The 14,546-nt window shown below is 41.7% G+C and overlaps 1 protein-coding gene across 2 annotated transcripts in view; it reads left to right on the top strand.

Moving 5' to 3' along the window:
- Positions 1–14,546, top strand: part of Eph (Eph receptor tyrosine kinase) — a 99,636-nt gene that overhangs the window by 33,769 nt on the left and 51,321 nt on the right. For both annotated transcript variants that reach the window (XM_029320483.2, XM_029320486.2), the window contains exon 3: positions 6,866–7,567. In XM_029320483.2, coding sequence (XP_029176316.1) covers positions 7,438–7,567 — 130 coding nt within the window. In that variant the 5' untranslated portion in view covers positions 6,866–7,437. The remainder of the gene's footprint in view (positions 1–6,865; positions 7,568–14,546) is intronic.

Below are 14,546 nucleotides of genomic sequence, written 5' to 3' on the forward strand. Positions count from 1 at the left end.
GAGAATTTGTTACACACACGTGGAGAAACCAGGGAATTGACAAATTTCTATTTCTGTCAAGTATGCATCATAGTTATCCGCCCAGTTGATAATGCGTATTCAGAAAATCTCTTTCGTAAAATGAAAAAAAAAAAAAAAAAACGGTCTGTGTAATGTCTCTCGGGAATGATAAGCTGTACCTCGAGCTAGCGTAAAACTATAAATATAACAGAAAGAGACAATCCAACGGTGAAGGCGTAGGAGGAGGAGAGATACCCCAACAAAGGGACAGTGCGAGAATTAAAGGGAGGGAGAAGAAACGAAAGCCATATGGCCCTAGACATAGTGCGTGCCCGAAAGTAGCGACGGCTACTAAAAGAAGCGCCAGCGACGAACAACGACTCTCGGCGAGTTTCGTTCGAGCCCTCGTGAAATATAGAACTGTCGGGGCCCCTTGAGTAAAATTATGAGGCACGCGAGAGAGAGTCCATTGCCCGAAAAGACCGCGAGTATATCATCGTGCGCACGCACTCGCGCGTCGATACGAAGGATCTCTCATTTCCGTGCGTGTATATCATTCACGATACTTTACGCGAGCTTATCGTCGAGATTAGAGACTAAATTACGAGGCGCATAAGCGCGCTCTGTCGCGTTATCCCGTAAGTTCTTCTTCTTTCTTCGGTTCTTAGATAGAGAGAGAGAGAGAGAGGTGAAGGAGAAGGAAGAAATTCTATAGAGGGAAGAGACCGCTAATGGCCCAACTATTTTGACGTATGCGAACAGCGTACAGAACGTTTGTCATGACACGTCATGGATTAAGCTATCTCACCTGGCGGCAGTCCCGCAGAAAGACATTCTGTCCTCCTTTCCGTTTCTTCTCCTTCTCTAGTTCTTTCCCGCCGTTTTCCTTTATTCCTCGATTATCCCCTCTGGTGAGAACGCGATAAAGATTCGCTCGACTCCGTTGAAGCCAGATTCTTTTGCCGTGAGCGGAAAAGGAATGGAGGTCAGGATCGCGTGACCGATCACTGATGAACTCCGCGGAGGCCATTAGCTTTATCATCGGCTGTCCAGTTGCACGCTGGACGACGCACGATAAGAAAAACGTACTGCTTTTTTCTCGTTACCTTTAGTTCCGACCGAACGACTCATATTTGTCTCTCCGAGTTTCACTATATATCGGGAATGCCGTCTCGTATTACGTTCACACGTATCTCACGTGTATCGAATAAGCTTCGATTGAGCTTTTCCTTCATCTTGGGGATATTCAAACTTTTATGAGAAAATTTTTGTCATTTATTTTATATATATGTGTATATATTTATTCTCTTTTATTAATCCGCGCGTGCATTAAGATTTCTCATAAATTCATCTTCGAGAGAGATATCCATGTGTGTGTTGCAAGGAAGCGATCTAAGCTAAGTAACGAGAAAGCATAAAAACGTATGTAATCAGGAATGCCGATGTCGATTATAGTGGAATGCTAATGAACGGGGCGAGTCTTATTTCTTATATTTCAGGCGCTCGCGTAAATGTCAGTTTCCTTTACGCGGATGGTTCGTTTAGATAATCTCTCTCCGAGCCTCGATCACGAAGGCTATTTATGGATCATGCGAATGTTCGGCGCACACACACTATCCCGTACCATCTTTGTATTTAAATCTCTTCAACGCGGACATAGTCATAACGAACGGAACCGGATGTTTTGTCTCTTAAAGGAATGCATTATCGCGCGTGCGAGGGCTCAGCGATTTTTCCGATAATATATCACAGAAAAAAAAGGAATCCTTGATTCAAGTATATTTTTATTCTGTGATTGATTTAAGCATAGAATGCTCTTTGTAATCACAAATTTTCATCTGCCTTAATAATAAATAAGTTTGTGCGAAATATATTTTATCCTTAAGATATATTCTTGTTTTAAAAATCGCATATGGTAAAAACAAACTTAGTCATATTTGAACTAAGAATTATTATATATACTTGAAAATACCGCTTATATCCGATGTTCACTTGTCGCTTGTCCTTGCAATATTTATAAGTAAATTTCAGCTTCAACCAAGAATATTTTGCACTTTTTGTTTTAAGGATAAATTATCCTTTATCCAAAATTATTTATATATTATAATATTATTTAACGCATAATTGTTTTATTTCTTATATATTTATTTTCCTTTTTTTTTTTTTAAATACATTTTATTAATATCATCTACACATAAATGTTTATTGCTTATGTATTTATTTTCTCGTTTTAAATGAATTTTATTAAGATTATCTGACAACTGCAATTTGTTTAATATAGCTCTTACAGCCCTTCCTTGTTCACAAACATTAAAATTATTTATATTTGGCGCTATTATAAGGATAAAATATACTTGAATCGAGGCATATTTGCATTTTTTTAAGGATACTGTTTTTTCTGTGATCCGATTGGATCTTTCGATCGATTCGCGAGCACAATGGGACCTCGATTACAGCGACGTCGATACAACGCGATGCGCTTAGGTGGCACGAAATCTTAATTAAACATGGACGAGAGAATCGATACGCGTTTGCGAGTCTCTCGATCGGATCTCGGACTTGCTCGATGCAGCATTATACGGGAGCTCGTACGGCTCACTTTCACCTGGCAGAAACGACCGAGCCAATTGCGAAATTCTCGCGGTTTTATGTATCGACGGTATCTATCTTGAATAATACGTTCGCGTTTGCAAATCGAGACTCGCGAAGCGATTCACGCAGTAATTTAATTCGATATATAATCGCTAATTTTATCGATTGAAAGCGAATAATACAATTGACAAAATTGCAGCAAACACGGCTGTTAAATCTTATTTAAGTATTTCGTTTGTTTAATTGCATTTAATTTAACGCGCGACGTGATAGTTTTGTAAAAAAAAAGGGGGAAATAATGAATTTATTATACCATATAATTTACAACCGACACTTTGCAGATGATATTATGAAATTTAATTATAGTAGGGGAGAGTGTGTCGGCGGTGATGTGTGTTGAAAGAAAAATCTTTTCTCTCTCTCTCTCTCTCTCTCTCTCTATCCTTATTCTCATCAGCGTAAACGCGCGATCCTGAAATCGAGAAGATAGACGACCCGAGTTGGAGAAACAAAAATAAATAGCGGAGTTAATCAAACTAAGCAAACGAGAAACTCAAAGGAAGATAGAAAAGAAAAGGTGGATGGCGTAATAAGGTTTCAAAGCGTTGTTTTAAAATTCTTATCGCTACAAACACATCGCGGCAATAAAATCTCGAATAAGAAGATCGTGGACGAAGATTCAAAAAAGTGGACCTGATCACGCGATGGCCGCCTTAATGACGATGTTCTCTCATTTATCAAGAATGGAAGTCGCCGCGCTTCTTGCGTCTATCCGTCACTCGTTAACCGGACGATCGTTACTATCGTAAAAGGTGAGACGGAAAAAGAGCGTAAAAAAAAATGTGAGATCGGGTAGAGGTACGTAGTTTCGGAAAAATAATAGCGCCCGGATCGCCTCGGGAGAGTGGCAATCGTTCAAGGTATAATAATTTCGAGGAATTTAACCTCCCTCTGTTCTCTCCTACGCCCTCTTTCGCGCAGGTTTCCTCCGCTCTTCGTTCATGTCTCTGCTGCTCCTTCTCCCGAGTCTTTTTCTTTGCTACGTTTACGAGTCTCCTCGGATCCGGAGTAAAACCGCGCAGCTTCTTCCGCTCCGTGTTTCTCCTTCTTCTCTATCTCTTTCCCGTCCGCAAACGGCGGCATGCCGGTGAAATAAATCCGTGTATTCCGGAGGGTCTTAAATTCAACCGGAAATAGAATTTGTCCCGGGGCGGTCACGGGAGTCGGCACGAGGAAAGTCTGACGAAACGCTGGAAACAAGAAGAATCGAATGAAAGCGAGAGCCCGCCCGAGTAGCGGCGAAGAAGAACAAGAAAAGGAGATGAGCGAGAACTCTGCACGTGGCTCGGCGAAATTATTCCGGTGTCTTCTGCAGACGGCGACAAGATGTTAGATAAAGGACCAAAAATTCGTTTCGTAAAAAATGAAAGTATAAAAAGACTCAACTTATACGCAGAGAGAATTTTCTTTTAGAAAATTCAATGATAATCGTGGGACGATATAATACTGAAAGGATTTTATAACAGTTTGATTCAATATTTACCGCAATCAAAAATATTAATATCTACCACAATATAATATATAAAATATGTTCGATTAATTTTACTATGTACACATTAATATTTTTCATTGTAGTAAATATTAATCAGAGAAAAACTAGATTACCCTATATCGATGAAATAAAGTAGAAATCTTATTTCTCGTAAATTATTTACTAATAAATGTAGAAATGATAGATATTATTTTTTTATTGTAATAAAAATGAAGAAACTCATAAAATTCTTCCAATACTATACCGCCTCACGATTATCATGATTTTCTGGGTAAATTCTAAGAGAAAATTCTGTCTCCGTGTATATTTCGTTAATGAAAATTTAAATTGTTTCGATATATCATTTTATCTTATTACTTATCACGTACGTGGAAAGATTACTGATAAAAATGAAAAAAATGTCCTACTGTAAAAAGTAATGTCTTACTACGGGATTAAAAGAACCGCTATTGAACTCGTAGAACATGTTTTAAGATCAATCATTATAAATTGAACGACGAGCTTCTGTTACGTGCGTGATTGGATATTTTTATCTTCGTGTACAGCGTGACAATCAAACTGTCATCCATCATGTTTCGGAGATAGAGACTTCCTCTCGGATAACGAACTTCTTCGGGATAAGTTCCGTAAAAGAGTGCCAAGGAACGTCTTAATCTGGATGAAAACCTGGCGAAAGTTTTTCGCAGAGTTGTGCGGGAAGAGAGTATGGTCGGAGGGTTTGCAACGGATGGATGGAAGCTCGACGGGGGAGGAGAAAAGCTTTTCACCTTGAAAGGAGGCAAGTGCACTCGAAGATATCCCCGAAAGCCGAAGAGAGGCATTGTACACAGTATATGTATATATCAGAGACGTGCTGTCTCTCTCAATCTCTCGGTTGCGCCACCCTGTATCGCGGCTTGACGCGAAACTCGTTGCAAGAGACGCGGCATCGCACAGAGGCAGGGCTTAAAATTTTCACGAGCCACTCGAGAGTCGGGCGGCCTCCTCCGCCTCCCGAAATCTGCAATTTGGCGTATACCTACCTACCTGGGTGGCGGATACGCGGAAAAGAGGTCTGGCCCGGAAGAGAGGACGCGAAACAAGACGATGAGAGAAAGAGACGCTGGAGGCCTTTGCACGTTGAAGAAGGTGGCCAACCACCTACACCGAGTGGACCTACTAGCGGGAGAAACGATTCTCGTCGTGTTTACGTCTGCTTTTCGGAGAAAGTAAAAAGTAACCGAGGCGCGGGGATTGGACAAGGGAAAAAAATGGAAAATAGTGGCTCTTCTCAAAGGTACTCTAGATACCCGGGCAGCCATCCTTCATCGCTACTTCAATCTTTTTCTCTCTCTTTCTTACGTTCTCACTTGAGACGAGCAAAGCTGTTTTCGGCAATTTCTTTAGCGGGTCTTATCAAAAAAGTGAAAAAGCAGAGACCTGATGAAAGAAAGTACCACGGATTTCTAGCCCGTTCCGAATACAAAGTCGTTTTGAAGTGGAAAGGGATGAAACGAAAAGGACGATGGGGGAGGAGAGGTGCGTCGGAGGAGAAGGAGGACATCTTACATTTTTGACGAGACCACTCGTCGGGTAGAGAACGAATGGTACCACAAGCGGTTGGTAGCCGAGGCTAGGAGGCGCTACCTGGCGCGCTCAACTCAGTCGCAACAGCGGCAGCGGCGGCGTTTTACTGAAGTCTGCAATTTCGCGGATGCATCTTGGCTGACCTGGCTAGAATCGGAGAGAAGGGGAAGAAGCGAGAGAAGGTCTTTGCCCGCTTTAGAAGAACTTCTAAAGAGTGCCTTGCCGGCTCTCTCACTCGTTCTGATTTTTTCTCTCCGACACTCTTGCACCTTTCCGCCTCTTTGCATTTCGGCACTTTAGAATTTCGTTCCTACTTCGATTCTCGCGCGTCCTCTGTCTTTCCTCTCGTTACATCGCAAGAATGGCGAGACGCTGGTCAGATCTTGTATCCCAGAGCGAAAGCGAAAGACAGAGCGTGCCGAAAAGGGACGGTCGATACTTGACTCTCTTTCTCTCCTTGCTATGTCGCGTTCTCGACGAGCACGAGAAGAACAGAAGTCGAAGATGGTTGGAGGCGAGAAGGAGACGGATAAACGCGTGGTATTGATCCTGAAACCTCTTACCCTCCCTCCGGTTCCACCTTATCCCGACACCCTTCCACTATCGTGATGAACCCTAAAGTTTTGTGTTCCGAGTTTTCGCTCCCTTTCCTATTTCCTTTTTATTCTCGCCATCCTGTCGTTGCTGCTACTATTTTCTTTTTCACGCACGGTAATTGACCGTTGGACAGTAACGAATTCCGGTTATGTCGGAACCCTTCGCCGATACGAATGCAAGTTGACCTTGAACTCGGGATATACATATGTATGTCGTTTACGGCCTTTCTTTCATATGTCACACATTTTTCTGACCATTGCCAAACCTGAATGAGACGTAAACGTTAGCATTTTTAAAAGCACAACACGTGCAGAAAGGAAATGTCTTACGACATTTTGTTTTTACTTTTTTTATATTTATTTTTATTAACAACGATTTTATATGTTTTAAAAATAATTATTTATGTTTATTTATAATTATAGGTTTATATTAAATTCTATCTTTATTCTTGGTTTATATCGGGAAATGTGATGATTATTTATGATATAAATAATGTTAATTTATTTGAAAAACAACAACAATATTATTTAGAAATAATTATTTTTATTCTTGTTTCAGATTCAACAGCCACCTCTCTTCATTCGTCAGCGATTAGAGACTCGAATTGACAAAGCGAGATTGAAAAGTCAATCAGACCACTGTATCACCATGTAATGTAAACGGAAAGAATTAATTTCCGCTGGCCACATTAAAAAAAAAAAAAAAAAAAAACACGTGTTATGGATGAAGCAAAACGGCGAGTAGATGCGTGTTCGACTCCCCGATATTAATTATCACGTGCACCGTCGAATTATTATTTATTCAAAGTCATATACGAAGTCCAGAACGCAGGTATCATTAACCAACGTGTGATCCGCCGGAAGAGGGATTCTGAAGATAGAGAAAAGCGGCAGCCGCGGAACGATAAACTGGAGCATAAGCGGGCGAGGAAAGCCGTGGCCGGTGAAGAAGGCGGAGGCGGTGGGTGACAAAGAAAGAGGGTGAAGGAATTCGACGCGCAAGACGACGACGACGCGAGGCCGTAGAAGAGGCATGAGGAGGCGAGAGTGACGACGCTGCATCCTCGCGCTGATCGTGAGAGGACCGGCGGCCGTCCACTGCGGCAGTGTGGGGCCCACACGGCGATAAGAATGGGCCCCTTCAATATGGCGGGCGTAGCAGGCCTCCTAGCCACCTGCGCCGCCGTTGCTGCTTCCGCTGCCCACCTTCTACCGTTGCTGCTGCTGCTAATCTGCCCGCGAGGGACCCAGGCGGATCAAGGTAAGCGCTCTCTCGTCCGCTTCTCTCTCTCTCCACCTTCTTTTTACCTCGCCTTCTGGTGTCTACGTAGGGCTAATCAAGCCGCGAGATGATAGTCCAAGGCGACACCTCGGGTCGCGATATATCGCGCCAATTGCCGCTCTTGGATATATACTTAGCCAGATGTATCGGGTTGTAGCTGGAATCGAAGGCATTTACCACCGCGTGATCGACCGATCTGTCGATTGTCTCGACGAAGAAAACCGAGTCTTTTATCGTCAAACGGAATCGTGGACTTAATGACTTCATTATCTTTTCGCATCGTGCGATAGGTATACATTGCTTTCGGTTGAAAAATTGAAATACTTTTGGCTCTCGTTAATTGTTTCGCAATTTATTAAGAAGAACGATGAAACACAAGGTGTATTTTCAATTTTTTTTTTCCGGATTATGATACGATGGAGACGGAAAATAACGCGACATAATATTATCGCGAAGGTAAATCTTGATACGAATAGCAATTTGCGATACACTAATACGCGCAATATCTCTTTTATCCCTATCCGAGACATCGGTACGGTTCTTCTTTCGACTAACGGAGAAGCGAACGTAAGGGACACGTTAGTTCGCATCAAGTCGACGTTTCCTGACGCTCCGCTCGTAATTTTGCGGCCGCGTGATTTATTGCGCGGAGATGCTGAATGCGAAGGAAAGAGAGAGAGAGAAAACAACCAAATTGCCACGACACTAATTACGTACGCACCGCTATACTTACCCACACGAATATCCTGGCCGATCACGTGGCAGCTACGAGTTTCTCTCTCTTTCGTCTACTTTAACTCACATTAGGCTATTATTTTATATATAATCCGTTCCTCTTTTTCTCACGAAACAAAAGTTCTCTTATTCAGCATTCCTTCTATAATATCGTATCTGGATAAATACACAGCCGCGGCTCTTTATACATTTTAATACGGATTGTGAAAGAAAGAGCTGTTATTATAAATTAACTAAATATTTCACTCGGTAATTTTTTTGTTTGCTCCATCTAAAATACCTTCAACATTTTACTTCAAGTATAGTCGAGAGGCTAAATATAGTATATATTTATGGGAAGAAAAATTTCAGACCCATTTACATTAACTGCACGCTTTGTCTCTTGTCCACTCTTAATCGCGATATAATTTCTCGTCGCATCGAGATTCACGGCAGCGAACTTTTAATTTCCTTTTTTCTTCTCCCCTTGTTTTTTTTTTTTTTTTTTCCCTTGCGAGCGTCGAGTCAGTGTCTCGAGGCGATGGATGTTGTTTGCTCGGATAAAGAATTCTTCTGTGCGCACTGCCCCGATCGTTGCGAACGTGATTTAACGGAGCCAAGATTGGCCTTCCAGTCCCATTATGCGTTTCTGAAGATCATCCACGCGGGCTACTTGGAACGTTTTCCATATTTTAACCGAAAAAAAGCCAGGCGCCTCGGGCACCTTCGATGGCGCGCCCTCTTCGTGGCCCCTCTTATTCCCCCCTTTCGTAGAGGGGAATAACGATAATTTCGTAATGCGGACCAATCTTCCGAATTGCGAGATCGGGTCCGAGGTGCTGGTAGTTAGCGTTCGGGGATTAAAAGGGGATCGTTTCGTCGCGCTTTTCGGGGACGGTCGGCTGCCCAAGACGTAAAGACGCCTCCACGAATTCGCCCAGCAAACTCGCGGTGTGGGTATCCCGCTTTATTTTATACGATGCGACTTTCGACCGATTTTATGAAGAATAAAATGCATAAATCCTCATCTATTTCGGACGAGCAACTATTAATATTGTATATGCACGTGTGTGCATAGTAATGAGATTTTATTTTACAACTTACCCTGAAAATCATGATATGGTGCTGGAAGAATTTTGTAAGTTTTTCTGATTAATATTTGAAATAAAAAAAAATTAATCGAACATGTTTTATATTGTGGTAGAGATATTAATATTTTTCACCGTGATTTCTAGGGTAAATTCTAAGAGACAATTTTCTCCCTGCGTATCTCAATTTCCCTTTACTAAATATTTATCATATCCTCTTTTGATCTCTTGAAAAAAAAAAATAATAATAATAATTTATAATATATGAAGCATGAAATTTTATAAATTATTATATATATATATATATATATATATATATTTTTTTTTTTTACAAGATACGTATATTATACATGTACAGTCTTTAGGATGCCCAAGAATAAAATGCATAAATCCTCATCTATTTCGGACGAGCAACTATTAATATTGTATATGCACGTGTGTGCATAGTAATGATATTTTATTTTACAACTTACCCTGAAAATCATGATATGGTGCTGGAAGAATTTTGTAAGTTTTTCTGATTAATATTTGAAATAAAAAAAAATTAATCGAACATGTTTTATATTGTGGTAGAGATATTAATATTTTTCACCGTGATTTCTAGGGTAAATTCTAAGAGACAATTTTCTCCCTGCGTATCTCAATTTCCCTTTACTAAATATTTATCATATCCTTTTGATCTCTTGAAAAAAAAAATAATAATTTATAATATATGAAGCATGAAATTTTATAAATTATTATATATATATATATATATATATATATATTTTTACAAGATACGTATATTATACATGTACAGTCTTTAGGATGCCCAAGAATAAAATGCATAAATCCTCATCTATTTCGGACGAGCAACTATTAATATTGTATATGCACGTGTGTGCATAGTAATGAGATTTTATTTTACAACTTACCCTGAAAATCATGATATGGTGCTGGAAGAATTTTGTAAGTTTTTCTGATTAATATTTGAAATAAAAAAAAATTAATCGAACATGTTTTATATTGTGGTAGAGATATTAATATTTTTCACCGTGATTTCTAGGGTAAATTCTAAGAGACAATTTTCTCCCTGCGTATCTCAATTTCCCTTTACTAAATATTTATCATATCCTCTTTTGATCTCTTGAAAAAAAAAAAAAATAATAATAATTTATAATATATGAAGCATGAAATTTTATAAATTATTTTATATATATATATATATATATATATATATTTTTACAAGATACGTATATTATACATGCACAGTCTTTAGGATGCAGAGGTATCTGCGCTGCTTTACATAATCGATTAGATAATAATGAAATCGCGGCTAATCCGTGCTCTCCTTGCTTCTGGCGAATTTCGGGGCTGACTCGAGATTTCGAGATTTCCGGGTTACATCCTGCGATCGCGGCCACTGCGGAGTACCCGTGGCAAGTTTCTCCGGTGGCCCCTCGAGAGTTCTTCTTCCTCTCTCTCCCCTCGACGTAACGCGTTTAATGGAACTTGCCAAGGATCCGTTCCCAGTGGACCGTGTCTGCCGATGGAGGCGGCTAACTTTGTTTCCCTCGACTCGCACGAAACGCGAGCTCCTCGTTATCCTTGCCCTCGCGATATCTTTGCGAAGCTCGCTTCTTTTCCTCTCCTTTTCGTCCTCGTCGTTGCCGTCGTCGCTAACATCCGCGAACTTTATCCTTCGATCGCGCTATCGTGATCCCTAAGATGCGCGTCCATTACTTTAGTTCCCGAACTTTCAAATTTACAGGTATACGAGCATCGATAGCTCCGAGAGAGAGAAAGTTTGGATCGCGAGATACCTAGACTTAAAATTCTTCATTGGCGCGTGACGTCTCGCGAAATTGAATTCCTAAAAATCGTGGATGCGCACACATCTCCTCCTCGCTTTAGATATCAGCGTCTCTTTATCTGTTTTGACGTGGAGAACAATTTTTGTCGACATAAAAAATATCGACAGAGCTACTGATAGATATATAAATGCATATGATACATTTATTTTCTCAGCATTTCAAACAATCGAGACGGTAGAAATATTCTTCATACAATATAATTTCTTGAATTCACTGACAACAGAAAGGAAAGAAATTGATCTATTATACATGGTTTAGCCTCGACTTTTCATCCTTTCGATCGCAAAAGGAGAAAACTCTTTCGAGAGTTTGAAACGAACCGAATCCTGTGAAACGTGGCGGTCAAGATTCAATTACTTTCTCGAAGTAAGGCCCATCGCGCCTCCGAACTCATTTACCGTCCAGAAGCGAAGTCCATCGTTCTGCTCTCGGACGATGCAAGATCGCCCAGAGAGAGAGAGAGAAAGAGCGAAACCCCACCCAAGGCTCGAAACTTCCTTTCATTCGATTCTGTTGTACGTTAACGGACATTAGCCGGGAGCCGGGAATTTAAGGCGAAATCAGAAATGGACGAACGCGAATCGGAATTGCGAAGAAGTCCCGTAGAAGCTCCTATAATTGCGTCCCTCGCTCTAACTTTCCCGTTGATCCGTTTACCGTAAACGCATTAATCGATACCGCCCACTCGATGTACAGCTGTCTTCGGGTGGCCCCGAGACGTTGATTAAATTTGAGCTAATCCCGTTCTACGAGCGATCCTTCGTTCTGTCTCTCATCGCGTCACGTGCGAGAGAGAGAGAGAAAGAGAGCCAGAATTCCTGAAACTCTCGAATGTCTCTGTTGACAGCAGCGAGTTCCCTTGGCCCGTTCTGGGCCAGAGAGGAAGAAGTTAGCGGATCGCTCGATGCGACATCAGGATATCGGGAGCGAGGTAACCGGGAACGGGTATCTCTTGAAGAAGCAGTGCTCTCTTGCCGAGCAAACTCGATTGCCTCCGCGAAAAGGCAGAAAGACTCGTTCGAGAGCTGCGCTCGTGGTCGTGCGAGAGAGCCCCAGCTCTCGTCGCTTTTATTCCTTCCTCCTTCGGCTCCTTGTCTCTTCCTTTCTCTTTCTCTCTCGCCGGTTGATGCCTTCCTTCTCTCCCAGGGCACGGTGAGTAAGAGGACGCGGCAACGCCGCAGGAATGCCCCCGGCCAACCCTCCCTTTCCCCACCGTGTGCATACCTGTACAACCTACTACTCTGATCCCGACTGTACGCGAAGGCGAAGGCAGCATCCTATCGGTCCGACAAGGACGGAGTAGGACTTGTCCTCTGAGTCTGAGAGAGGGAAAGATACTATACGCAGACTGGGTTCTCCTTATGTGTATGTTGTGTATATGTACGCGAAGATAGGGCTTGTGCGGTCTATGCACACTTCCCCATACGCGAGGAAAAGATCGCACGACGAATGTAGGCTACTTTCATTCACCGAATCCGATAGAACGTTATTATGCATTGCGATTGAAATGAGAGAGAGAATTCGCGGCGGTACTTCTTCTCCGGATGCATTGATGCATCGCGACGAAAATGCAGCAAAATGACCGTCTTATACGAGTATGCGCTCTTCTTGTCTTTCATTATGCAACACGGAGGAAGATACGCGTTATCTTGTATTTAGTATCACTAAAGATATGGCGGAACGTTCGCGCCGTAAATATAAGAATATTACAGGATCCCGTTTAAGGTGTTCGAAAAGGACTGGGGAAAGATGCGCGATAAGGAATTTTACTGCGAATCACCTGTTCGATTTCGGCATCAATTGAGAATGAGAATGACGTTCGACGAGTTAATATATTCGAGCTATCGGGCGTCGTTATCGGGAACCCATCAACGTCTCGATATACCGCGTTTAACTTATATACCTATCTTGGAAAGATGTCGACTCTATATATACCGATGGACGAAAACTGATTCCGGTTATCAACGCGCCGCGTCGGTCGATCTTTCAAATCGGGTTCCGGCGCGCCCGAAAAAAACTTCATATTTTTAACTCGACGTTGTCGGATGCACCCTCTCCCGCGCCCTCGCGGAATATCAATGCGATTTAAATATTCAATATCATCGGCGACGTGCAATATCTGCCCAAGCTGTGGCACACGAGTCACAAAGGGTCGCCTCGGTATAACCTGCCAGAATAAAAATCAGTATTTTTTTTATCCCGAAGCTTTTTGTTTCGTCGGATGATTGAACGAAACCGCGCCTCTCTCTCTCTCTCTCTTTTTTCCTTTTTAATATCGTTCTTATATTTTTATAAATAGCAGGCCAAGCTTTTCGCTGCGGGACCATTCGCAATTTCACTTCCGCTGAAAGGAAACCGGTCATATCGGTGGTCCTTTTGTCGTTTCCTCTTCGTAGATTTTCCGGCTCGATCGCGGCCCGCAGAGACAAATAAACTTGTCAAACTCAGGACGAGGTGGGAAAAACGCCAGAGAAAGACGGGGATCATACACGTGGCTGTCTGTGTGTGTGTGTGTATGTATAGCGTGTAAACGGGACGCCTCGAACGTGTGCGTAACCTGGCGCAAAACGAACATTGCGCGAGACGAAACGCGATACGCGCGCGCACCAGGTACGCGAGTGAGCATAAATTTTAATCGCCGAGAAAAATCTCGGCGAGAGGCAGAAAGGGAGAGGAAGAACGTCGGCCGAGACGAGAGAAGGAGACAAGTATAGAGATATATAGAGAAGTTAGGCATGCCGCCCAGAGTGAAACGCCTCGAGTACGCCAACAGGGTGTCTAGCGGTCAGGGAAATCCGGGCATTGTCAGGGAAGTCTGGAAATTTTACTATTTATCTCAATTTTGTCACATTATTCTACATTTGTCTCAATAATTGGCAATTTTTAAATTAAATATAAACTTTTCCTCGACTCCCAGCGCGCTAATTTTCTGTGTTGTTAAACATCGATTCATCTCTATACAGATTTCAATGTGTTTATATTAATAGAAATAAAAGTAAAAAAATTTGATATGATATAAATAAAGAAGATGATTATTTAAATAGTTTATAGCGACATGAGATAACATGTTTGTTTCGATTATCGTGCATAATGGATAACTCCCGAACCTTTTCATTGTTGATAAAAATATCCTCCTGATTTAATATTGATTCATCGTATATAGATATGTTTGGAAAAAATAATACTATATAAAAAGTCAGGGAATAAATGAATTTCTGATCTTGAAAAATCTGATAAAGTCGGGGAATTTTTTTCATCGAGTCTGCTGGACACCCTGAGGAACGACTCGTCGTGTTTTACCCC

The sequence above is a fragment of the Nylanderia fulva genome, unplaced genomic scaffold (assembly GCF_048542155.1).
Source record: "Nylanderia fulva isolate GAGA-0341 unplaced genomic scaffold, ASM4854215v1 Scaffold6, whole genome shotgun sequence".
Lineage (NCBI taxonomy): Eukaryota > Metazoa > Arthropoda > Insecta > Hymenoptera > Formicidae > Nylanderia > Nylanderia fulva.